At 56.7% G+C, this 25,614-nt stretch overlaps 1 protein-coding gene across 8 annotated transcripts; it reads left to right on the top strand.

The window, feature by feature from the left end:
* Nucleotides 1–25,614, top strand: SPIRE2 (spire type actin nucleation factor 2). Of its 8 annotated transcripts, none has more exons than XM_079907808.1 (15): nucleotides 22–302; nucleotides 8,205–8,245; nucleotides 12,524–12,883; nucleotides 15,460–15,540; nucleotides 15,627–15,791; nucleotides 16,419–16,505; nucleotides 16,679–16,802; nucleotides 16,905–17,074; nucleotides 17,689–17,866; nucleotides 18,849–18,943; nucleotides 20,038–20,172; nucleotides 20,264–20,331; nucleotides 24,287–24,314; nucleotides 24,925–25,040; nucleotides 25,269–25,614. In XM_079907808.1, the coding sequence occupies exons 1-15, from the start codon at nucleotides 32–34 to the stop codon at nucleotides 25,489–25,491; spliced, it is 2,142 nt and encodes a 713-aa protein (XP_079763934.1). In that variant the 5' UTR covers nucleotides 22–31; the 3' UTR covers nucleotides 25,492–25,614. The 8 variants fall into 8 exon arrangements, with proteins under 8 accessions (XP_079763933.1, XP_079763932.1, XP_079763934.1 ...); XM_079907802.1 differs by adding an exon at nucleotides 6,420–6,494 and having other exon boundaries at nucleotides 24,925–25,614; XM_079907805.1 differs by adding an exon at nucleotides 6,420–6,494 and having other exon boundaries at nucleotides 16,679–17,074; nucleotides 17,791–17,866.

Raw genomic sequence — 25,614 nt, 5'->3', positions numbered from 1 at the left:
TGGGCGCGCAGGCGGCGATGATGGGGCGGCCATGGCCCGGGCCGGCAGCTCCAGCGGCAACGCGGCAGCGGGCGAGCGGGCCGGGGGCGCTGGGCGGCCAGAACCGTGGGAGCTGTCCCTGGAGGAGGTGCTGAAGGCGTACGAGCAGCCCATCAACGAGGAGCAGGCGTGGGCCGTGTGCTTCCAGTGCTGCCGCGGGCTGCGGGGCGCGCCGGGCGGCCGGCGGCGCATCCGGGACACAGCGGACATCCTCCTGCGCAGGGACGGCTCGGTCAGCGCGCAGCGGGAGCCCGGCGCGGCTGGTGAGGCCGGTGGCGGGGGGCGGTGTCCGCTCGCGGGGAGGGGCTGAGACCCTCCCTCCCTTTGCTGGACCTGGACCCGGACCCGGCGCCCCGCTTCTGGCGCCTTCCCTCTCTGGACCCGCCGACCTCTCCCATTTCCGCGCCCTCCCTCTGCCGCACTGGGGGCCCCTCCTCCGCCTTCTCTCTCTACGAGACTGGAAGGCCCTCCTTCCTCCTCTCCCCTTTCTGGATTGGGAGCCCCCAGCAACTCTCCGCTGGGACGCGGACCTCCGCCCCTTGCCCCTGCTTTTCCTCTTTCCCTCTGCTAGACATGAAAGTCACTCTCTCGACCTGGGAACCTCACCCCCCCCTTTCCTGGATTCGCCCCACCTGAAACCCATCTTAACATCAGGGCCCGCTGCTGGCTGGAGAGGAGGGAGGGGGCTTTGGCTCCTTGCCTGAGGCCCTTCAGCAGGGAGACTGGACTCTGCCCCTCCTACCGCGGTTCTCCCCACCTGGGCTGCTTCCTTTTTCCTCTGGGGGTCTGCAACCCTCAGACCTTCCCACCCAGTGACTGGTGGTGTGGATCCTTGTTGGACTGGTAGGTACAGGACAGGCGCTTAGGCACGAAAGGAAACACGCTTTTCTCGGGCTCGTTTTCCGTGGGTATGAGGATTTAACAGAGAATGTGTGAAATTTGGGGAACAACTTGCTTAGTGTTCTGCTCTGAACCATGAACGGGAACCAACAATGAAGCCCTTGAAAGGTACTTGAAGTCTATGGACAATGATGAGTTTAAGTGATTTGTAGCCTCTTTAAGAAAAAAGTTTTCTTCCTGGAGAAGCAGAGTGCTGGGACGGAGCATATGACGATAGTACCCCCAAAAGTGATACCCTTGGGGAAGCACACAGGCCAGCTGTGTGTGCTGGAGGGGGTGGGTTTGCAGAAATCCATGGGCAAACTCATGGAGGTCTGGGAAGGACCAGGGCAAAGCTAGCCAGAAGCGACAGCTCCTTTGGTAACAGGGAGGGGTCCGCGGAACCTCTCCCACCCACTACGACCGACACTGTTTCTCCACAAGCTCCTTCTCATCTCTGAACCCTGCTCCCACCTCCCTTAACACCTCAGCTGTGTGACACTTGAGAGTTGCTCTATTTTCCACAAAAACACTTACTTGACAGGAGAAAATAATAAGAGCTGGACCCAAACAGTACTGTTCCCATTTTACAGTCGGGTAAGCTGAGGCTCAGGCTTACCCATAGTCACACAGGAAGCGGCAGGATTTGGATTCAGCCCTGATGCTCTCAATGCCTGTGTCCACTGTCTTCAAAGGCTGGGCTGAGAGCACGATACAGGATGGCCTCTCGTCATCGGGGGGCCCTGGAGTCTGCATATTCACCAAGAGCTTTTCTCGTAAAGCTGTATGTCCTCCTCAAAAGACCTTCCCTGTGGCCCTCCTCATCCCTGAAGGCACACGGTGTAACCCAGGGGGTGGCTTCTGGCACCGCAGAGCAGTACAGGACTATAATGGGCCTGCCTGGTCTGACCCTCTGATTTTAAAGATGGGGAAGCTGAGGCCCAGAGTGGTAAGTGGTTTGCCACCAGTCAGGTGCAGAGCTGAGGGGTCCCTGCATCTCTGACTGTGGGGTCAGTACTCTCCACAGTGGACCACAAGGGCCATCCTCGGGTGCAGCGGTCGTCTGGTTCTGTCCACTCCTCCAGCCCGGCGATGCGTCAGCCCCTTCCTCCTGGTCCCTGCAGGCCCAGCGGCGCTTGTGCTGCCTTCACCCAGGCCGACTGGAAATCCAAGGCTGCGCTTCAAAGCTCACGTGTGGCCACTCTCCACTGACCTGTATGGGGACGTCCCAGCCCACGACACAGAGGGGCCCAATTTCATTTTCCCTTAGACAGGATCTTTGGTTTCTGTCCATAAACATGTCTTGTAAAGGTGGATGAGGTTTGTGACTTGCTGCCTCTTTAAAGTTTAAGAAAAATAGATTACCCTGAACTTTCTCTTCTGTCCCTGTTGAGCTTTTGTGAATCAGCTGAAACTTTAGACCAGCTGTCTCCCTAAGGTAGCTAACCCAGTGTTTCTCTGGGACTTGAGTGATTACTGGATTCACTGAAAGATGCGTGTTTATCTCGTGCTGTAATCGCAGTTGAGAAGAAGGTTCCCATCCTCCCTCAGGAAGTTCTGGTAAATGTAGGCATTAAGTCAACGTTTAAAATAACTTTAAAGAAAGCAACAACCAGGGACTTCCCTGGCGGTCCAGAGGTTGAGACTCTGTGCTTCCACTGCAGGGGGAGCAGGTTTGACCCCTGGTCAGGGAGCTAAGATCGCACATGCTGCGTGGCCAAAAAGAAGAAAAAAGGAAAGACATCAACAACCAAACTAAACCTGACTTGCGGGGGGCCGGAGGTGTGGAGGAGTACTATTACTTTAGCATAGGAGTGGGAATACTTCCCACTTCCAGCTAAGCAGGGGAAGCTTACTCGAGTAAACTTCCTAGTCGGCAAGTCTGAAGACTTCTTCATAACTGCTTGGAAGCCCCCTTTTTCAAGTGGGAAAATGGAAAAACATGTTAACAGTGAAGTTATTTTTTTTTATATTTTTTAAATTAATTAATTTACGGCTGCATTGGGTCTTCGTTGCTGCACGCGGGCTTTCATTGCGGTGGCTTCTTTCTTCGCGGAGCACGGGCTCCAGGTGCGCGGGTTTCAGTAGTTGTGGCTCGCGGGCTCAGTAGCTGTGGCTCGCGGGCTCTAGAGCGCAGGCTCCGTAGTTGTGGCACACGGGCTTAGCCGCTCCGCGGCATGTGGGATCTTCCCAGACCAGGGCTCGAACCCGTGTCCCCTGCCTTGGCAGGCGGATCCTTAACCACTGCGCCACCAGGGAAGCCCTAACAGTGAAGTTATTTTTAAGAGGCCATTATTAAAACCTCCTGATGGGGAAGGGTGTTTTGTTTTGTTTTTAAATTGAGGCAAGAAAGTCCATCAGGCATCTCTGCAGTGTGTGTGCTGACCGTCCTCTGAGGCAAAGCCCGTTCATGCAGCGTGGCCAGTGGTCAGTGGTCCTGGGACACTTTCAGTGGCATTTGTCCGCCTGATGCCTCCAGGGCAGGCCCGCCAGGACACTGCCTGCTCCAAAGCAGCTCTCGGCTGTCACCTTGCCTGAGACCTCCCATCCTCCCAGCCGACATTTGCGGGGAAACAGCATACTTTTCTCCAGGCACCAGGCTCTCCACCGTGAAAACCCCCTTGGGCAGGTGGAGGGTGGGCGCAGGGTGTCGATGGGGTTCCTTTCACCTCCGGCCTTCTCCACTCTGCTTACGCTAATTTACACATTGCCCTGCTTTTCTGGGGGTTTTTCTTGTCAGTTTTAATACTGGAATTTTTCACAGGCCCCTCTCTTCACGCTTGGGTGCTCATGCGACCTGTCCGCCAGGTCACACCTGCCCCCGCACCCCTCTTCCCACTCTGCCCTTTCCTGCCTGTAGTTCTGAGGCCACTGGCCCTTCCAGGCCCCCCCCCCCACCAAGCAGCGGGCCCTGTCTCCAGGGTGAAGCTTCCCCCGTGCAGCCCACCGCTGCCTAGAGGCGAGGCCTTCCCAGTTCACCTCGCGTGCAGCCCTGAGTGCCAAACACTGAGACCATTTAGTTTGTCCTGTGTTGGACCTTGGCACCCCTGTGTCATGAGCTTCATGGGGCCCGGTTCTCTATCTACCTCTTTACCTCCAGCCCAGTAGGTGGAGAAGTAGCAGTGCTGGGGCCCCCACTTCTCCTGCATAAACTGGGCTGAGAGTGGCACATGCCCAGGGAGTGGGGAGGACTCATGAGGGAACATCAGTATGGAGCCCACATCACCCTGGGCCCAGGGATCTGTGCACACAGACACAGAGACACATGTGCTGCTGTTTCTGCGCTGCTGTCACCGTGTGTGTACGTGGGGCCGTCTGTGCTCGCTGGAGATGCCCCTTCCCACGCCTCCTGGCCCAGCACGTCCCTTCCCAGGAGCTGAAGGGGGACCCCTGGTGTTCCAGGCAACCCTGCGTGTCCTGTGGGCTCTGGGCCCTCAAGGTGGACTTGCTGGGCCTCACTGGGAGATCGCCTCCTGAGTGACCAGGGACTGTCTTTATAGCTTGCCTATATCTTTTTTAAAAATTGTATTTATTTTTGGCTGCGTTGGGTCTTTGTTGCTCTGCGCGGGCTTTCTCTAGTTGCGGCGAGCGGGGGCTACTCTTCGTTGCGGCGCGCGGGCTTCTCATTGCGGTAGCTCCTCTTGTTGCGGAGCACGGGCTGTAGGCACGCAGGCTTCGTTAGTTGTGGCACGTGGGCTCAGTAGATGTGGCTCGTGGGCTTTAGAGTGCAGGCTCAGTAGTTGTAGCGCAGGCTCAGTAGTTGTGGCGCACGGGCTTAGCTGCTCTGCAGCATGTGGGATCTTCCCAGACCAGGGCTCAAACCCATGTCCCCTGCATTGGCAGGCGGGTTCTTAACCACGGCACCACCAGGGAAGTCCCACCTGTGTCTTTTTAAGTGGCTCTCCACACAGATGGACATACAGGTGAGGGCTGAGTGTCCAGCAGTGAGAGGAGAGTAGGGGCTGGCTGGAAAGATGAAATCCTGCTTCCGAGGAGAGCATACTTCGCTGAATCTCCTCCTGGCAGCCAGAGTGTTTCTGGTTGAAACATTTTCTTTGAACCAGGTCCTTCCCGTATGGCTTTTGTCTCCTGCTTCTTGACCCCCCCACCAAAGCTACCATGCACCCTTGCTGTCACGCAGGGGTCCTCCTGGGCCCTTTGCTCCTGTGGGGTCACACAGTCAAGATATGGTCCGGGATGCAGCGGCTCCACCTTGCCATCCTGGGAGACGGGGAGCGAGGGAAGCACTGCTGTGAGCCCATCCTACAGACGAGAACACCGAGGTTCAGGAGGCAAAGCAGCCATGCAGTCACCCTCGGGGAGAGGTGGGGACGGCGCTGGCGAGTAGACTCAGCCTTAGCTTGCGCCCACCCCTGCCTGACCTTGGGAAGTTACTCAGGCCTCTGGGTGCCTCAGTTTCATTCTCTGTGCAGTGGGGCTTTGATAGCAACTGCCCCAGAGGCCATGTGGATGTTTGGGGAGCCTTGGGGCATACCTGGCCCCGGAGGCGCTGGCTTGTGGGCTGTGATCCCGGTCCCCTGTGCACCTCCCCAGACACAGCTAGGGAAGCAGCTCCTGCAGGTTCACGTGCTGGGCCCAGAGCAGGACTGCGGGAGTCAGGGGCCTGGGCGCTGCTCCACTGCACAGTTCTTGATGGGAAACATCCTCCGCTGCAGAGAACACCAAGCACCCCCTTCAGAAAATGGGGCCGAGGGCTGAAGGCACTGCATGGGGTAGGTGGGCGGGCGTGCGTGCGTGCGTGCGTGCGTGCACAGGCGCGGGCAGGGTGTGACTGTGAGCTGGTGTGCTTGTAGATAGCATTGAGATTTAGTCCCACCTCTGACCAAGGATTACCTCACAGGAAGGCAGTCCCTCGACAAGCTGTGTTCCCTGTTGGGACACCTGTGAGATGCCTATGCCTGGGGTCCCATGACAAATGACCCCACGGTACGCTCAGCCCACTCGGCCCTTTGCCAGTTCTGCCCCATGCTTCTAGGAGAGGCTTCAGGTCTTTGGGGTCCCTGGGGGACCCGTGTGCCCTGGAGGCTTCGCTCATGGGGTATGCAGCCCAGCCTCTCTGCCCCTGTAGGGCCCCACTCCTGCTACCCAGGTCTTCACGCAGAAGGAGTCCTTGGTCCCCGGGACAGCATCAACGGTTCAGTGCCAGGGCCACGCTGTGGGGGCCCACAAACGGAGCACTGGGCACTGGTTACTCTGGTCCCAGGACGTGGCCATCTAAGCAGATACGCCAGTGAGTGTCAGATGCTGGGGTTTCGCTGTGATCCTGTTAGACTCCTGGGAGGGAGTTTGGCCTCCGGGTACGGCCCAGTCAAGGAGGGGGTGGCTTGGAGTTGGCACCCCTGTAACTGGGCAGATGGGCCTGTCCTGAGCCCAGGGCGCCTGAGCACAGGGTGCCCACCACTGTGTCAGCTCCGCCCGGAAGCCCCAGCTCCACCTTTTGTTAGCTGTGTGGTCTTGGTAAATCTCTGTATCTCTCTGAGCTCCAGTTTCCTCCTCTGTAAAGAGGGAGGCGTGGCGCCAGCCTCCACGAGGAGTCTGTGCCGGCTGCAGCCACGGTAAGTCATCTGCTAGCTCTGCAGCAAAGCGCTGGGCACGGAACCACCGTGGGGCTCTCCAGTCCTTGCGACTTAAAATACAACTGGGCTGGTGAACACTCACCTTCCAGACCGTGCTGGGTTGTGATGGGCGCTGAGGGTTGGCTGCCCCCTGCCCCCTTGAAATCAGGGAAACTCGGGGCCCTGGCACCTCCGGGAAGCACCTTTGTCAAGTGTGATCCCTCGCACCTTCCATGGCCGCCGTTCACAGCTACAGGCTTTTACTGACCATCCAACACCTGTATACGGCCAGCTGCTCGCTGGGAGTTAATGCTCACTGTGGCATTAACTCCCCTGATGCTGGGCTGCAGTGTCTGCCATTATTTAATGGACCAGCCCGACACAAACGCCCTTTGTCTTTGGCGATCTTCCTGCCTTTTGATGGCGTTTTGAAAATATTTGCAGAGTCAGCAGGTTCGCTTAGCAGAGAATTTCACGGTTTGGGTTTTTTTGTTTTTTTTTTTTGCGGTATGCGGGCCTCTCTGTTGTGGCCTCTCCCGTTGCGGAGCACAGGCTCCAGACGCGCAGGCTCAGCGGCCATGGCTCACTGGGCTCACATGGGCCCAGCTGCTCGGTGGCGTGTGGGATCTTCCCGGACCGGGGCACGAACCCGTGTCCCCTGCATCGGCAGGCGGACTCTCAACCACTGCGCCACCAGGGAAGCCCAACGGTTTGTGTTTTTTTTCCACCTCAATTTAAGGCAGCTAAACTTCATAGCCTAACACAGTTCTGCGTGCCTTATTCAAGGAAGGTGGTGGAAGGAGGTGGGTTTTCTGTGTCTTGTCCAGCCTGGCCTCTTGGGAGGCCCGGGGGTGGCTCAGGGAGTGACTGGAGCATAGATTCTGGGGTCCCCCAGCCTGGCCACAGCTGGCACCACCACTTACTAGCTGTGACAACTTGGGGCAAACGAGCTCACTCCCTTGGGCCTCTGTTTCCTCATCTGTGAAATGGGTACGAGAACCATCTACCTCCTGGGCTGTATACCGGTTACACAACTGAGGACTTGTAAACATGCCAACTCAGTGCCGTGTTTAACGATAAACCTAATAAAATACTTAGAGCCCAGTTCAGCACCTGGGTTTCGTCCCAGGGACTCTGAGTCTCTGGCAGAGACAGTCTGGGGAGAAATCCCCAGAGGTGGTGGCCAGACGCCAGCTGACCCAGCGCAGCTGTCGGGAACTCTGGAGCAAGGCCTGCCCTTTCCACTGCGTCTGGGTTTCTCATCTAGCTCTGATTTGGGGGTGTGCGGCTTCCGACCGTGAGGGCTTTCCCTGGGCCTGGCTGACCCGAGCTGGCCCCTGGCTACTTCCTCTCTCCCCTTTCACTCGTGCCCCCAGCCTTGCTTCCCGAGGGGGCAGGATGGACTCCGTGGCCCTGTTGGCTGCCCCCTCTGAGTGGTCGCTGTGCAGGGCGAGTAGGGGCTGTCTTTGCCAGCCGCCCCTCCGCCCCTGGGGCAGGGCTGCACGGCTCGCCTGGTGTCCAGCCGGGAGCTGGGCCTTGTTGGTGTCCGTCCAGTGACCGACGGCTCAGCTTTCTGGTTTCTGATGGAGACCTTGGGCGATGCGCTGTGTGCTCCTGGTGGGGGGCCAGTGGGGGGTGGGGGCCGGCCCCGTGTGTCGGGTCCCAGGGCCGCTGACGCTGGTCCCGACTGCCTCTTCTCTCCCCTTGCAGAGTCCACAGCGATGGTGTCACCGGCCAGCTCGGAAGCCCAGGTACTTTAAAAACAAACTCTACACGTTACAAGTTAGGTGTCTTGTATAACGCACTTCAAGTTATACAGTTGTTCCCGTGAGGCAGGACGCAGATAAATGCTCAGTGGCTTAGTGGAAGGGCTTGATAGGGAGATTGAGCCCAGAGGGCAGGCGGTGATGGGGGAGCCCGCCAGGGTGGTGTGGACGCGGTGGGCCCGAGGTTCAGGGGGAGTGATGTACCTCCCTCCCTCTCCCCTGCGACCCCCGGGCTCCTGGAGGGGCCTCACACTGACCCGAGGGAGGAGGGGGGGCAAAGGTGATGTGGTCTCCGGGGCCCCCTGGTCACAGAGTGTTGGACAGGAATTGGGTCCGGGGGACAAACAGGAAAAACAGCCCACAACCAATGTCCCGGAGCCCCCATCCAACCCAGAACGCAAACCTCACCGGCAGGACCTCTTCCTGTGTCTCCCGTCCCATCTGCCCGCCCGCAGGTAATTGAATTTGATGTTTATCATCCTCCTGCCTTATGAAAACCAGTTTTGTGCAAATACATATTTATATATTAAACACAGTGTTAGAGCAAGGGTGTGGGCACAGGCCAAACGAGGCTGTGTGGTTTGCTGTGTAGAATGCAGAAACAATAATAAAACCATCCCCAAGTTTTCTGACATTTTCTCATCGCCCCATGCTGGCCATTCTTAATAATGTCAGTGATAAGATACCCCTCTGGCTGGGGTGGATGCCCTGCTGTTTACACAGCATGGCTTTCCCGTGGGATTGCCGTGAACTCTGTGCTATACAGTTTTCTGGAATTTGAGGGGGAAAAACCCAGCCACGCGTTTCCAAGAACCGATTTCACTGCTTGCTGGCTCCTGCTGCCGGGGCTGCCCTGCTGCCCGCAGGCCTCGAGTAGACTTGTGTTCACGACCTCCCGCTCCAAAGGAGGCCTCTTGTTAGCAGTTTTGAAACTATTTACAAGGAACTCTGTATGTAGGGGTCCAGTCTGCACCGTTCTGCCTGGAGCCTCATCAGTCAGCCTGAGAGCCCCACCCGAGGAAGTGGGGCAGGGCAGTCTCCCGTGCGGTTTGCCTAGATTCTCACACTGGCCCTTCGGTTACTCGGGCCGGTCCCTGGGGCTGGCCCACTGGGCCTGCGGGTGCCTGGTTCCCACGCTGCCCGGGCAGGCGGGGTTCAGGGTTCTGAGGCTCTTGGCTGGCTGCCCAGGTTTTTCCTTATGGGGAAGCCGGTGGTCTTTGCCTCTGAGAAGCTTTTAAGGAGCAGCTATCAGATAAGAGACTGCAGTGGAGTTAACCCTTTCACTGATGTGATGCCCGCACGGGCCTGCGACCAGGACCACCGGGGGAGGCTGGGTGGGCGGCAGGCTGTGCTGCGCTGGAGCAGGGGAGCTTTGCTGCCTGCCCCACCCATGGGGCACAGTGGCCTCCTTTGGAGAGACTGAGTCAGGGCCACCCCTGTGGTTGGTGGGGGCTGTGAGGTCCCCCCGGGGGGGTGGGAGTGGAGTTCACTCCCCCCTACCATCTCCTTCCCGGCCCCCACCTCTGAGCCAAGAAAGGACCGCTGGAAATTTGTGTAAAGTGGGGCCCTCGCCCACCCAGCGGTCCTGAGGGGCATCCAGGCGCTTTCTGGAGATCCCACTGCCGCAGGGACTGCACCAGCCACGGCCTGGCCCTTCGGTCACCTGTCAGATGTGGCCGGCCTTCGGCCTTTGGGCCTCTGACTCATGGTTCTAGGGTGCGACTTGGAGCTAGGTCTGACCCTCGCCTCCTGAGGCAGAGAGAAGACATCTCCAGGCTGGGAGTGTTGTTGACTTTTGCTGGAACTTTTCTCCCACTGGGCCCTTGCTCTTCCCACGCGTCCAGTGTCCCGAGCCAGGCTTACGCCCCTAGGCCCCCTCCAGGCTCAGGGTGTCTTCGGAGGCGTTTCTGCAGGACAGGGAAGGCCTGTTCTCGTGCCCTGTCCCCTGCACAGCACTGACACTCGCGCCTGTCCTTCAGCTCTGCTCCAGCCCACTCCCTTGGGGCCCAGGGGGGTAGGATCTCAGGAAAGAAGAGGAGAGGCCAGAAGGGCCCCGGAGGCCAGGTGGCCCGCACGTGCCTGGTGAGGGTGCAGCTCTGTCCGTGGCACAAGGTCTGGGCACCGGCTGCAGGCCAACCCGACCCCCAGGCCAGCGCGGCCATCCTGTGCCATTCTGTGTCTCTGCCCCACCTGTGAAACTAGAGGTTACCTCAAGGCTTGTGGCAAGGTTGAGTGGCAAAGAGCTGTTGTCATCTTGGCATGTGTGTATCTTCTGCATCATTGTCCTCAAGGGAAACCACGAAAGCAGTTTCAAACGCAAAAACAAAGTGCGGTGCACACTGGATGCAGCTTCCTTAGTCTTTTTTTTTTTAAGGATTTATTTATTTATTTTTGGCTGCGTTGGGTCTTCGTTGCTGCGCGCGGGCTTTCTCTAGTTGCGGCGAGCGGGAGCTACTCTTCGTTGCAGTGCACATGATTCTCACTGTGGTGGCTTCTCGTTGTGGAGCACGGGCTCTAGGTGCACGGACTTCAGTAGTTGTGGCATGCGGGCTCAGTAGTTGTGGCTCGCGGGCTTAGCTGCTCCGCGGCATGTGGGATCTTCCCGGACCAGGGCTCGAACCCGTGTCCCCTGCATTGGCAGGCGGATTCTTAACCACTGCGCCACCAGGGAAGTCCAGCTTCCTCATTCTTATTTCTTAGGCTCAGCTGCGCCACTGGCTGGCGTGGAACTGCTTTCGCCTTGGTGCCTCCCTGTCGAGCAGACCCGCGTCCCAGGGCCACTGTGGGGTGCACACGGCACTGGGACAGATGACTGTCTTCCACAGAACCTGGCTTCCTAGATGTTAATGGCAGTCTGTGAAAACAGAGTTCCCCACCAAGTAAAATTGAAAGCAGAGTGGAGAGGTCTCTCTACCGCAGGACTCATGTTTCTAATATGCTAATCCACTTTTTAAAAAACTTATTATGGGGCTTCCCTGCTGGCACAGTGGTTAAGAGTCCGCCTGCCAATGCAGGGGACACAGGTCCATGCCCTGGTCTGGGAAGATCCCACATGCCGTGGAGCAGCTAAAGCTCGCGAGCCACAACTACTGAGCCCACGTGCCACAACTACTGAGCCCATGTGCCACAACTACTGAAGCCCGCGTGCCTAGAGCCCGTGCTCCGCAACAAGAGAAGCTGGCACAGTGAGAAGCCCGCGCAACGTGACTAAGAGTAGCCCCCACTCGCCGCAACTAGAGAAAGCCTGCGCGCAGCAACAAGGACCCAACGCAGCCAAAAATTAATTGATTAATTAATTTAAAAAAACTTATTATGGAGAAAGAATTTCAAGCATATACAAAGCCAGCAGAATAGCATGGTGGGCCCCCCGCAGCTAAGGACACACCTGTTCCCTGCGGGCCCCGCCCCTTCCCTCCCCACCTGCCCCCTGGTGACCCCACCCTGCTCCCCGTCCTCAGGTACAATTACTTTTTAGGTTTTTCTTTTTCAGGTTAAATTTACATACACTGAAATTTACATGCAGCTTAAAATACTGAAGGGAGGGGATCTTGCTTTTTGTGAGTTCCAGTGTCAAACTTTATCGAACAAGCTAGTCTTTCTCTTCTGATTTAAAATATACTGTTACAGCATATGAAAAGCTAATGTTTCACTAGGTTGCCTCTGTGTCTTTTTTTAAACAAAGCCGTTGGGGTAACTCACATTTGGTGAGTTCTGACCAACGTGTATACCATGTAAGCGACACTGTACTCAAGAACACAGACCTTTTCCAACGTTCCTATGCTGCTGCAACCTCCACCCCCCATGCCGGCTGGGAGCCGTGGGCCTGCCCTTGGGGACTGTAGATTTGTATGCGGAGCCCAGCAGCCTGGAGTTCTGGCTCTGGGCTGTGCACGGGGGTCAGGGCTCCACACGGCTGCCCAGCTCACGACTAGCGTGGATACACGTTTTTCCTCTCTCTTGGTTCAATTCCCCAGAGAGGAGCTGCAGTCCCGTGGCAAAAGCGTGTTGGATTACAAGAACTTGCCACACGGTTTTCCACAGTGGCTGTGCTGCACGGGGAGCACCCTGTTCCCCGTTTGGGTGACCCTGGGCGCATCCCCAGGGAGGACAGCTGCTGTTCCATTTCACCATTAGAAGCCGCGCGGTGGTGACCTTCTCCTGCGGCAGCTGGGACCCCGGCCCGCCGCCGGCCCCCTCCCGGCACCCCTCCAGTTCGTGTGTGCCCTCCCTGCCTGTTTGTGACCGCGGGCCCCTGTCCCGCAGGTGGTTCAGTCGCTGGGCTTCGCCATCTACCGCGCGCTGGACTGGGGGCTGGCGGAGCACGTGGAGCGCGAGCTCAGCCCGCAGCTGGAGCGGCTCATCGACCTCATGGCCAACAGCGACTGCGATGACGATGGCGGTGGCGGGGCAGCCGACGAGGGCTACGGGGCCCCCGAGGAGGAGGAGGAGGCCGAGGGCGGCCCCCGCGCCGTGCGCACGTTCACACAGGCCATGCGCCTGTGCGCCGCGCGCCTGACCGAGCCCCGGGGCGCTCAGACCCACTACCAGGCCGTGTGCCGCGCACTCTTCGTGGAGACGCTGGAGCTGCGCGCCTTCCTCGCCAGGGTCCGGGAGGCCAAGGAGGTGAGTGGAGACTGGGCGACGCCCAGGCCGTAGGGACCAAGGACATGGGGGCGCCTGGCAGGGGCTGAGGGCGAGGCAGACGGGGCACGTGGGGGCGGGTGGAGCAAGGGGTGGGGCCGTGAAGGCGCCTCCACCCGCAGAGGCGGGGCCAGGAGGGCGGGGCCCGGCTGTCCCTCCCCAGTCCCTGCCTCCTTCCCTGTGTCCCTCTGTCCGTCCACAGGGGGTGGAAATCCTCGGCTCGCAGCTCGCTCTGTGTGGGAGTGCCCTGAACGCTTTGTAGGTTTTAGCTTAACCCGCACACCTCCTGCGTACCCGGTTTTGCACAGGAGGGAACTGAGGCTCAGAAACTTATATAAGTGGCACCTTTGCCCCGTGACCTCACTCCTGTTGCCTCTAAGTTAGTTATTAACTTCTCGGATCCCCATGTTTGCATCTGCAAAAGGGGCTGTGCCTCCTGCCTCCGGCTCACCTGCCCAGGTGATGGTTCCTTCCGAAAATAGGTGCAGAGGGCGGCCCAGGACCCATGCAGAGGTGCCAGCGTGCTGGAGCTTTGGGGAGGTGGGCAGTTCAGTGAGAGGACACTCGCCCAGGTGTTTGCCCCGCTGGTGACAGTCTGCTGTTCCCCTCCACCTCCCTCCGCGGTTATCACCCTTTTTCCGGATGAGCAGTTGGAAAGCCTCTGAGAGGCTGTGTCCTTGCCCCACGCCACAGCTAGTACAGAGCAGAGGGGGCCTGACCCGGCTCCCAGCTGGCCTTCTCCCGGGGCTGCTCTGCTTCTTCATGGTCTCAAAGTCACAGGAGGTGACAGTCTCCGCCCCAGCTCTCCCAGCCTCTCCCTTGGCAGGAACTGAGGTGTTTCCTTGAAACGGGGGTCACAGCCCACAGGGACCCCTGCCTTCCACCAGCATTTCACAGATGAGAAAAAGCAGAGATTTTTGGAGAGGTCGGGAGGTATTTTTGGAATTAACTGCTGCTGGTCCCTGATTCCACCCTGGCCCTTGTGGGCACGTGTCTCTCGTTTCCTCTGACCAGGAAGCGTTCCTGCGCAGCTCCTCTGGCTCTGAGCTCGAGCAGGCTCTCAGGGTTGTTTTGATCGATGGGCCTGGGACCCAGCGCAGGACAATTCAGATGCTCCTTGAGCCACTTGGCCCTCATCTACAGCCCAATCCTAGCCCAAGGGGGGGTGGCCCCTCTGCACAGCCTGTGCCTCCGAAGCCCCATCCCCCTTCTTCCCTCCCCACGCTTCCCCGGCATCTCAGAGATGTCCTTCCAGTGCTCTCATTGTGGATGGTCCTAATGGTTTTCTGTCACCTGTCCTGTTGCTGAGGTCAATTCCTTACCCAGGCAATAAAAGCTCTTTGTTTTAGGAGCAAACAGCTCTAGACTTCAAGCAGTTGACCCAAGAGAAGTCTGGGAAATTGGAGGAGGTGGTGAGAGGGAGGCTGTTGGTGGGGCGCAGCTGGGCTGGCATTTGGGGCAGAAACAGCCTACTCAGGGGGCAGGTAGAGATACTCCAGGAACGACAGGAGACCCACCTTCCTGCCCTTTGCAGAGACCGCCAGGTCACACGCAGGTCTATTTTTAGAATCACACACCTTGTGCTTCTCAGAGACTTGGCAGAGTTTTCTAGAGCGTCCAAAGCAGTTTGGCAAGTGGCTTGGGGTGAAAGCCAGGGTAACCGGTTCTGTCTGATTTGGGGGATGGGGAGGGCGAGGCTGTGCGCCAAAGGCAGCTGCTTCTCCAGGGAGGAAGATTGGAGGAAGAACGGCAGCTGCTGCGAAGATCAGGGCAGCGAACCTAGCAGCTTCTTCCCAGATTCTCAGCACAGAACAGCTGCCCCGCGATCCCCGGCGTCCTTCTGGGGCCTCACCGTGACGGCAGCATTTTCCCCAGGCCGTGAAGTCCATCCCTGTGACTGTTTGCCTTGGCCTGCTGAGTAACTCACCCTCTCGGCTGTCCTCCCACCCATCCAACTACCCATTTATTGATTCATTTATTCATTCAACCAATGTTTAAGACCTAGCACGTGTCTCACACAGTGCTAGGAGCCAGAAACACTAAGATAAAAAAATAAAAGCAAAAACAGAAAACGTGGTTCTGGCCTCATGGAGCCAAGCATTCAGACAACAATCAAAGCAGCAGATAGATGTACAACTGCAGATGGGATCCTGTGCAGAGAAGCGGCCGAGGGTGTCCCATGAGGGTGGGTGTGCGTGGGGCCCGGGGGCCCTGTGAGCTGAGGTCTGAAGCCCTCAGTGAGGGGGATCAGTGAGGGAAGGGGGCAGATTCTACTGCAGCCAGGAGGTACTGTGTGGGTGCTACGTGGAGGTTGTGCTTTCTCCCCTGCCCTTGCCTGGGAGATGCGGCCACAGATAGCCAGTGGGACTCCAGTGTTCCCGTGGGGCTCCAAGGCTGATGGCCTGGTTCCCCCAGATATCTTTCTGAGCCCCAAAGCCTTGTCCAAAATGCCCACTTGTCCCTTTTGTAGCTGGTGGACCAGTAGCCCATGTGGGAGACAGGCCAGCAGGGCCCACATCCCCACAGCTGCTCTTCTCCCCTTTCTCCTGGACTTACAGATGCTGCAGAAGCTTCGGGAGGATGAGCCGCAGTCAGAAAAGCCCCTGATGGAGCTCGACAGCCTGGGGCGCACGGACTGGGTAAGACGTGGCCCCCGCTGGCCCGGGGCACAGCCCGGGAGCCCTGCCCGGGGCTAAGGGCCATTTTCATCTTCTCGGGGCCCCAGGCCCGACTCTGGGTCCAGCTCATGCGGGAGCTGCGCCACGGAGTGAAGCTGAAGAAGGTGCAGGAGCAGGAGTTCAACTCCCTGCCCACAGAGTTCCAGCTCACCCCCTTCGAGATGCTGATGCAGGACATCCGCGCCAGGAACTACAAGCTGCGCAAGGTCATGGTGCGCCCCTCAAGGTCATGGTGGGCCCCTCAAGGTCATGGTGGGCCTCTCTAGGCCATGGTGTGCCCCTCAAGGTCATGGTGGGCCCCTCAAGGTCATGGTGGGCCTCTCAAGGTCATGATGGGCTACTCAAGGTCATGGTAGGCCGTGTTGAAGGGGGTCCACGTTCAGCCCCCCTCTGCTCGCTGGAGCCCCTGCTTGGTGTGCTGGCCACTGAACTGGGGCAGACGTGGCCCGGAGTCACGTGGTGCATGGTCCTTTCAGGGACACAGTGTGACAAGGGCAGGGAGAAGGGGACCAGGGGCAGGAGCTGAGGCTGCAGGATTGTCGCATTTAACGCTCACATAGCCCCTGCTGTGTGCCAGCATCGCTGAGAATCTTAAACGTGCGAGTTAATTTCATCGTCATGACAACCCTTTGAGCTGGTGCCGCTAACCCCCATTTCCACATGAAGAATCTGAGATGCAGGGAAAGCCTGTGGTCGGGCCTTGAAGGCCACGGCCGCACAGCCACTGAGAGGGAGGCTGGAGTGAGGCCCAGGCGCTGCCCATGGCTGCATGAGCCCCTCTCAAGGCCACAGCCCTGGCAGGTGGGCCCTTAGCCTTGCTGCCCTCACCCCACACACAGGTCAACGGGGACATCCCTCCCAGGGTGAAGAAGGATGCCCACGAACTTATCCTGGACTTCATCCGCTCCCGGCCTCCGCTGAAGCAGGTACCGGCTCCCTTGGGGCGTTTGGAAGGTTGGTTCTGGGGCGCTCACTGCCCCAGGAGCACACAGGGCCTCCATGTCCGACCTTGTGATGCCGTGGGCTCCGGATTCCTCATGCAGGGTTCCTCCCCAGCTTGGGAGTCGGCCCCCACCTGGCACTGCCACACCCCCTGCAGGTCTCAGAGAGAAGGCTTCGCCCCTTACCCCAGAAACAGAGAACGCTGCATGAGAAGATCCTGGAGGAGATCAAGCAGGAACGCAGGCTGCGCCCCGTGGAGGACAGGCACTGGGATGGGCGGGGTGAGCGGGGTGAGCACGGGACACCCCCTCCTCTGCCCCTTGCCTCCCCTCCACCCCCCAACCCGTCCTGTCCTGTCCTGCCTTACCTGCTGCCTGCCCCAGGGTTCGGCTCTCTGCCCTGCATCCTCAACGCCTGCTCTGGGGACGTCAAGTCCACTTCCTGCATCAACCTGTCCATCACGGATGCCGGGAGCAGTGCCCAGCGCCAGCGGCCCCGGGTCCTGCTCAAGGCGCCCACATTGGCTGAGATGGAGGAGATGAACATATCCGAGGTCAGAGCCCACGGGTTCCTGAAGAGAGACTGAGGAGGAGGGGGGGAGGGGGAGGAGGAGGGGAGGAGGGAGGGGGCAAGGACACAGCCAGCGTCCATCCGGCGTCCAGCTCTGTGGGGCGCGCCCTGCTTTGAAGCCGGTGTCCTGCTGTGGGGCTGGGTCTGCCCTGGGGGCAAGCATGGCCGGGCTCAGGACCCTTTCCCATCTTGGCGGCTCAGAAGGGTCACTGGGACGGTGGCCTTGGACCACTGTGGCCTCTGCACAGAAAGGTCTAAAGCGGAGTGCTCCGTCCTCCTGGGGCTGGGAAGCTGGGCAGCCCCCTTCAGGGGTGAAAAGCCAGCATGTCCCAGCGGGGCTCTGCATCCTGGCTGCTGCCCTCTGAGCCCAGAGACCAGGGTGGTGGCCACGTCCACGGGCCCCACCTGCCCCCCAGACCTGCCCTCCCAGGACTTTCCAGGAGCCGCAGACCAGGGTGTGGTTTTCGAGGCGCCCGCCTCCCCCTGGCCTGGGCAGTGTGTAGCGGAGGCCCCTGTGCCCGACACCTTGGTGCAAGGACCGGCAGGAGGCGCTGGCGGGCAGAGAGGTCAGGGAGGTGCCGGCTGGCGTGTTCGCAGGAGGAAGAGTCGCCGTGTGGGGAGGTGACACTGAGGCGAGACCGCTCTTTCTCGGAGCACGACCTGGCCCAGCTCCGGAGCGAGGTGACCTCTGGCCTACAGCCCCCTGGAGGCCTGGAACGGGCTCGGCCGCGTGCGGACAGCGTGCAGTCCTGGACGCCCAGCGCCCAGGAGCCAGGTGGGTGCTGCCCTCCCTTCCCTGGGCACCCTCCTGCGGGCGCCCTTTGCCCCTGCCCGGTCCCAGCGGCTTCAGAGGGTACAGGGAGCTCACACCTGCAGGAAGGGTATTTATCACCCCAGGCAGCCATCCCCCACCTTTTGAAACTTTATTAAATTAGTAATACATACTCATTGTAAAACTTTAAAAAAAAGTTGCCGTCATTCTATTACCTAGGGATAATTGCCGTTGACATATTGGTGTATAGAAAGAAAGCTGGATGGATGGACGATTGACAGATCCTTCTAGTGTTTCTGTCAATGGAGACGTGCCCACAGAGTAGCACACACCACTCTGGAGCCTGACCAGTGCCCTGGGTTTTGTCACGAGCCCCGCCCTTTCCCCATCGGTCAGCACGCAGGACGGTACGGTTCTGCTGGCCACGCAGGGTTAGTTGGTCCCCTCCGTGGTGAAGGCTGGGCCCCACCAAGTGCCCCGGGTCACAGGGTTGCCACCCTGCCCAGTGCCTCCCACCAGGCATGGCCAGGCCCCCTTCTCTCCCCTCAGGGTCACCTTGAGCCCCTGTGTTGCTTTCTGGCCCCTCTCGGGATGGTCTCATGTGGTGGCTGTGACTCACTCCTGGTGTGAAGAGGTCCAGGCCAGGCATTCCGTACCTCACTGTACCCCCATGGTGGAGGTGGACCCCCTCTTCCCCCTCCGACCCTCTCTGCCCCTCTGGGTCTCCAGGCAAAGGGTGGTGAGGGGCGCTGACCAAGGCTGCCACGGCCCCATCATGGGGCTCAGATACGGGCCCCTCTGGCCTGCCGCACTGCATAGGCCCTCGATGTGGGTGATGTGTCCTCTACTAGACCCCTCACCCCCAGGAAACCACCGCACCACCACCTCCTGCTGCCTGGAGGGCCATCTCCCCCTTCCCTGGGCACAGCTGTCCAACGCCAGAACACCTGCAGGTTGTCCTGACAGCCCCCGGTTCTTCTACCAGGTTCTGTCAGCGTCCAGTCCCGGCATGACCCCGGCTCCCCGCCACGCAGTGACCTGGGCTCAGTCGAGGACAGGCCTGGGGCCTCCGAGTGGCTGGTGAGTGACGGAGGCGCGGTGGTCCAAGGTGGCTGTGTTGGGCTGGTGTGCCAGCTGGGCTCAGGAGGGGTGAGGGCTCCCCTCAGTGGTGTGCGGGCTCCGCGCTCCAGCCACCCAACCTGGGCAGGTTGGGCTTTGCTGCCGCCCCCTGGACCTTCTGGGTACTGCGGCCCCCGGGGCCGGAGAGGGGCCTTGCTAAGGGGACAGCCCAGTTCCACCTCTGGGGGCTCAGGACAGGTGAGAAGCCCATCGCCCTGTGCCTGGAAGGCAGCCTGGTGACACTGGAGAGCACTTTCTCAGGTCTTGACTCTGTGCCGTTCCCTCTCGGCGCCTCCGTTTCATTGGCTGTGAATTTTGTCTGACTTTTCATTGTGAAGAGCTAACAGTGGCTGACGTTCTGAGGTCCCCACTTGGACCTGAACCCTGGTGCATGATTTTATCAAATGCGATGAGAACAGTGAGGTGCCTGGGGGGCCACAGGACACCTTGCTGATGCTTTGAGAGACGGAGTTCTGTGCTAAGAACACAGGACTGTTCCCCTGGGGGCTAGGACAGGGTGTACTCGTCATGGCGGCCCAAAGGGCCGGGCGCTTATGACGAGGTGGACAGGTGCAACCACCTGACTGGCAGACCCGGAGTCGCAGTGGATGGTTGGCGCTGGGAGGGAGGTGGGAGCGGGGGAGGGTTCCAGGAGGAAGGGCAGTGGGCATTGGGACTCTGGCTGGCTCTGACTGGCCTGGTGTTGGCAGGTGTGGAGCAAGGCTGGAGGCAGATGCTTCAGGTCTGGGAGCACTGCGGACGAAGGTGGGATGGGCTGAAGGGTTACATGTGCAACGAGGCCATGGACGGGCTGGGGGCTGGCCGGTGGGGTGGGCGGGGCCAGGTCAGAGAAGCCTTGCCTGTAGCCATGCACAGAGAAGTCCCAGGGAGCGGTACGGCTCCCTGGCGTGGCCGAGCTGAGGAGCGGGGCGTTTTATGGAGCTGCTGGGCTTGGTGGACCGAGGCCAGGGAGGTGCCAGGGTCCTCCGGGAAGAGGGGAACTTATGGAGACGCCCTGAGAGCCTGAGACCGGCCCCTTGGGCCTCCTGCCATAGGAGTTCAGCCACCCCGTGGAGAGCCTGGCTCTGACGGTGGAGGAGGTGATGGACGTGCGCCGTGTGCTGGTGAAGGCCGAGATGGAGAAGTTCCTGCAGAATAAGGAGCTCTTCAGCAGTCTGAAGAAGGGGAAGGTGAGGGGCCCGGGGTTGGGGCAGGCGAGGGCAGGACCGGGCCTGGCGAGTTCTGGACAAAACTGGGCTCTAAGCAGGCCTTTCCATACAGATTTGCTGCTGCTGCCGGACCAAGTTCCCACTGTTCTCCTGGCCGTCCACCTGTCTCTTTTGCAAGAGGTGAGTGAGCCTTCTGAATGCACCTTGGCTGTGAATTAACATGGGAAGGAGGGGTAAGAAGCCTCTAGGCTTCTGTCTAGTAGAGCTTCCTGCGATTCTGAGGACGATCTGTCAGGCACTGTGAGTTGTGCAAGGAAGGGACAGAATTTTTTATCTAATCGTAACGGCTGAGCAGCCCCCACTTTCAGCCAAGGTGGGGTAACAGGAAGCAGGACAGGCATCTTCCGCATGAAACAGCCAAAAAGAAAGAAAAGACATGAAACACTGGTTCTCAAGACATCGGGTATCAAGCAACCAACGGGAAGCAGACAGGGTGAGCTCTATCCTAGGACGGCCTCAACTCTGGACTCGTAGCCTGTTCAGCTCCTGGGGTGGAGGAGCTAAAGCTGAGAACGAGGGCACCCGGGCAGCTGGTGTTCTCCCCTCTGGAGAGAGTCCTCCAGGAAGCAGGTCTCAAGAGACCTGCAGAAGGTCCCCCTTGAGTGTTCAGAGTTCTGATCAGCACATACACGCAAGGAAATTACTGAGGGTTTGGAAGGAATCATCTTGAAGCACAGATTGGCAAACTCCAGCCCATGAGCTAAATCTGGCCCACTGCCTATTTTATAAATAAAGTTTTATTGGAACACAGCCACACCCATCTGTTTATTATTCATTTAGTCACACCTAAAATGTTGACTATCTGAGCTTTTACAGGAAAAGTTGACTGACCCTGTCCTAAGGGTTTAAAGGAACAGTACCAGGAATAGTGTCTATTCCCACCAGCCATGGTGGAAAGTTGTGATTCATGGCTGCTGAGTGGAATACACAGGAAGGTCTTGCCTCACTAGCGGGAATAAGTGCCCCTAGACTGAGCACTGCTCCAGAACTAACAAATCACAAAAGCAAGACCGGAAAGGACCAAACTATTCCCAAGTATCCTGACGGCGTCCCAGAGCAAAACTCAAGAATAGGAATAAAAATATATCCAGCAGCCAGCAAGATGAAACGCCTGGCGTCCAATCAAACATTACCAGGCATGTCAAGAAGCAGGGGAACATGACCCATGACCCACATCACCCAGAACTGACACACATTTTAGGGTTAGCAGATAAGGACATTGGAAGGTTTTTTGTTTTTGTTTTTTTGGCCACACCGCACAGCATGCGGGATCTGAGTTCCCCAACCAGAGATTGAACCCCGCGCCCCCTGCAGTGGAAGTGCGGAGTCTTAACCACTGGACCACCAGGGAAGTCCTGTGGACATTAAAAGTTTTGAACTGCATTTCATATGCTGCCAAAGTTAAAGACATGGAAAAGGTAAAGGAGAGACAAATCGAACCTCTAGACATGAAAGCTGGAATGTTTGGGATGAAAATTACACTGGATGATTTGTAGCAGGTTAGACATTCAGAGGAATGTGCAGAAGAAAAGATTAGTTAACTTGAAGACCTAGCAATAGAAACTATCCAAAACAAAATTACCCAAAACAAAAACACTGAGAGAAAAAATAATTTGAAAATGAAAAATGTGTTGGCAAGCTGTGGGATAACATTAAGAAGCCTAATATAGGTGTAATTAAAGTTCCCAAAGATGTGGGGGCAGAAAAAGTATTTGAAGAAATAATAGCTAAAAAGGTGTTCCAAATTTGATGAAAAATATAAACCTACAAGAAACTCAGTGAACCCCAAGCACAAGAAATATGAATAAAATCACACCAAGACACATAATAATTAAATTGATCAAAACCGGTGATAAAGAGAAATTCCTAAAGTCAGTCAGCAAATAAAGACATGTTATGTACAGAGAAAGAGAAAGATGACTGCAGGTTCCTCATCAAAACATTGCAGGCAAGATGTCAGTGGAACAACATCTTTAAGGTACTGAAAGAAGAAGAAGAAAAAAAAACGGTCAATCTAGAATTCTGTACCCAGCAAGAGGCAAAAGTAAAGATTTCCAGAAATACAGAAGCCAAAAAAATTCTTCACCAGCAGACCCACACTGGAACAAATGTTAAATGAGGTCTGCCACGTAGATGGAAAGTGACACCAGATGGAGACCTGAATGTACACAAAGCAATAAGAGCACTAGGAACAGCAACTCCTAACATATAAGATTATCTTCTTATACCTCTTTAAAAGGTAAACCAATACCCAGCACCCAACAAGGTAAAATTCAGTGTCCATCATCCAATCAAAGATTACCAGGCATGCAAATAATTAATAAAAATGTATTTTGGGGGTTATCACATATCTGTAAGTAAAAAAATATAACAGTAGCATTAAGACCAGAGATGGAGGACTGTAAGTATGCTGTTATAAGTTTTTATATGAGATGGTAAAATATTACTTGAAGGAAGACTGTGATAAGTTAAAGACTATCCTATGAGCCCAAAAGCAACCACTGGAATGGCTTGTATGTCAACAAAGAAGATAAAATGGAATCATAAAAAACACTCAATACAGAAAGCATAAACAGGAAAAGGGAACAAAGAACAAATAGGACAAAAAGAAAACAAATCACAAGATGATAGACTTAAACTCAATTATATCAACAATTACATTAAACGTAAATGGTGTAAACAATCCAATTAAAAGGCAGAGTTTCTCAGATTGAATAAAGAAAGCGAGACAATCTGCTGTCTACAAGACATGTAATTTATTTTTAATTTAATTTTATTTTTTGGCTACGCTGCACGGCTTGCAGGATCTTAGTTCCCCGACCAGGGATCAAACCCAAGCCCCCTGCAAACCCAAGCATGGAGTCCTAACCACTGGACCGCCATGGAATTCCCAAGACATGTACATTAAATAAAAGTCACACACTGGTTGGAGGGAGGTGGGTGGAGAAAGATACACCACACCAACATTAGTCTAAAGAAAGCTTGACTTGATATATTAATATGATACAAAGTAGACTATGGAGTAAAGAGTATTATCAGAGTTAAAGGAGTTCATTTCATAACACTAAAAGGAAGAAATAATCCTGAACATTTTCCACACCTAGCAAGAGATTCAATATACATGGAACAAAACATTGACAGACTGCAAGGAAAAATAGCTAAATCCATGCTTATAGTTAGAGATACGAAACCCTAAGGGTCTAGGAGGTTTGCATGACACTACCACCAACTTGATCTAAGCGACATTTAGAGAAACTAGACCGAACAGTGCGATGTGTGTTCTTATCAAGTGCACATGGAACGTGCACCAAAATTGACTATTCTGGGTCAAAAAACAAGTCTCAAAAATGCGGAAGGATTCATATCATACAAAGTATGTTTCCTGACCACAGTAAAATAAAATCAAACTAATACAGAGGTTTGTTGACGGCGAATTAATTACGGGACATCCATGCAAGAGTGCATGGTCCCTTGTTTTAAAAAATGAATTTGGACAATTTGTACTGATGTGGAGAAGAGCCCTGGTGTATCTTTATACGATAGTACACATGATACCCCATTTCGTTTACTGTATTTTTACTTTAAATGTATGTTTTTGTTAATTTATGCTTAGATATGGAGAATGGAAACTGCTGATAGGAGGGATCGTCTCTAGGATGGGCTTTACAGGAGAGGACTCGTGTCTAAACTAAAATTCTCTCTAGTGTTTGAATTTTTACAACAAGAAGGCATTTACTTCTGAAATCACGTATGGGAAATAAACACTGTTAATCACTGCTTAAAGACGGGCATCTCACTTGAGGGCCCTCTGGTTCTGACAGTGCTTGTGGAGAGAGGGGTCAGGTACCCTCCACTCCAGACCAGATGCTCCCCAGCAAGAGCGAGGAGGGGCAGAAGTATTTTGGGTGCAGAGCTGAGTAAAAAGAAAAGCAAGATTTGGGAGTAAAATGAAAGTAAAGCACTGACGTGGCCAGGGGTCAAGCGGGAGGCAGTGACAGCCTGGCCTCGCCTGTGTGCCGGGCGGGTGCTGGATCCCTCACAGCTGACACTGCAAACCCTCTTCTTTTCTCTCCAGAGCTGTCTGCAGTTCCTGCAGCATAAAGGTGAGGACCACCTGGGGTCAGAGCGAGGGCCCACATCTCAGGTGTCCTGCGGCCCGACCGGGCCTGTCCAGGGGTGGGCAGAGGCTCTGCTGTCTCCTGTCGGGTGATCCCTGCTCACTACTCACCTCTTCAGCTCCTTCCTCCAGAGCGATCCACTTCTACACTTCCCAAAACTGCAGTTTTTAAGACCCTTGTAAATGGTCCCTTTTTTTAAAAATTAAATATTCTGTGTTAGTAGGCCAGTGCCAGGAGACCCGTCTCTTTCTCTAAAAGTCCTCCTTCTGACACCCCAAATTCCTTGAGTGTTTTTGGAAAGCCTCATTTTATAGCAGCTTGGGGTGTCTGCATACACGCAGGTGTGCACAGAGGTAAAGGATAATATTTGGAAGGATGTCACCCCTTTACACCTCATCCCAGAAACAATCATCTGTTTGAGGGATTTTTACCACCACTATTTTCAAGCCCTTACTTTTCATGCTGCCACTTGGCTGTAGAGAGACCACCTCGTCAGTGTTAAGTGCTGATTACATACAGGCCGCAATGCTCCATCTTGTGTGTTGGCAGCTGCTCGGGGGGACCAGGGTGCCTGGAGTGTCTCTCTGTGTTGCAGATGAAGATGCCGTCTAAGAAGTTTGCACACATTCCTGTGTACACGCTGGGCTTCGAGAGTCCTCAGAGGGTGTCAACCGCCAAAGTCACGCTGGCACAGAGAAGAGACGCCTTCCAGTGCGTGCCTGCCCTTGGTGACGTCCCTGTGGTGGGCAGGTGTCACAGTCACCTGGAAGCTGGGCGGGGGCCTGTGTGCTGGGGTGGGGTGGGGCTGAGAGGTCAGAGCCCAGGACCCAAATTCCTCCCAAGGAAGAGCTGCTGCGGGATGGACTTTGCTCTGCCTGATGTGGGCGCGGGGGGATGTGGAGACTCGGGAGGACCCCTGACGGCCCCGTCCTGCCCCAGACCCCTGCAGGGGCCCCACTGGCGGAGCGTGGAGGAGGAGTTCCCGCACATCTACACCCACGGCTGTGTCCTGAAGGACGTCTGCAGCGACTGCACCGGCTTCGTGGCGGACGTGGTGCGCTCCAGCCGCAGGAGTGTGGACGCCCTCAACACCACGCCCCGCCGCGCCCGCCAGACCCAGTCCCTCTACGTCCCGAACACCTGGACACTCGACCTCAAGTGATGGTCGTGGCCCCCTGGCCGCGGCCCCCTGGCCGCCCGGTCCGAGGCTTTTCGGGGTGCCCGGGTGGCCATGCTTCTGGGGAGGAGCCAGGCTAGTCCTGGACCAGGCGGAGAAGCCCCCGTC

This window comes from Stenella coeruleoalba, assembly GCF_951394435.1.
Source record: "Stenella coeruleoalba genome assembly, chromosome: 20".
NCBI lineage: Eukaryota > Metazoa > Chordata > Mammalia > Artiodactyla > Delphinidae > Stenella > Stenella coeruleoalba.
This window is presented reverse-complemented; position numbering and strand designations above follow the sequence as displayed.

What these genes read in the sequence shown, in the direction of transcription:
- SPIRE2 (XM_079907801.1), top strand. Translation starts at nt 32, where the DNA reads ATGGCCCGGGCCGGCAGCTCCAGCGGCAACGCGGCAGCGGGCGAGCGG. An exon ending in CCCGGCCTCCGCTGAAGCAG is followed by an intron (nt 16,506 to 16,678) that starts GTACCGGCTCCC and finishes CACCCCCTGCAG; the next exon opens with GTCTCAGAGAGAAGGCTTCG. An exon ending in GCCCAGCGCCCAGGAGCCAG is followed by an intron (nt 17,867 to 18,848) that starts GTGGGTGCTGCC and finishes TTCTTCTACCAG; the next exon opens with GTTCTGTCAGCGTCCAGTCC.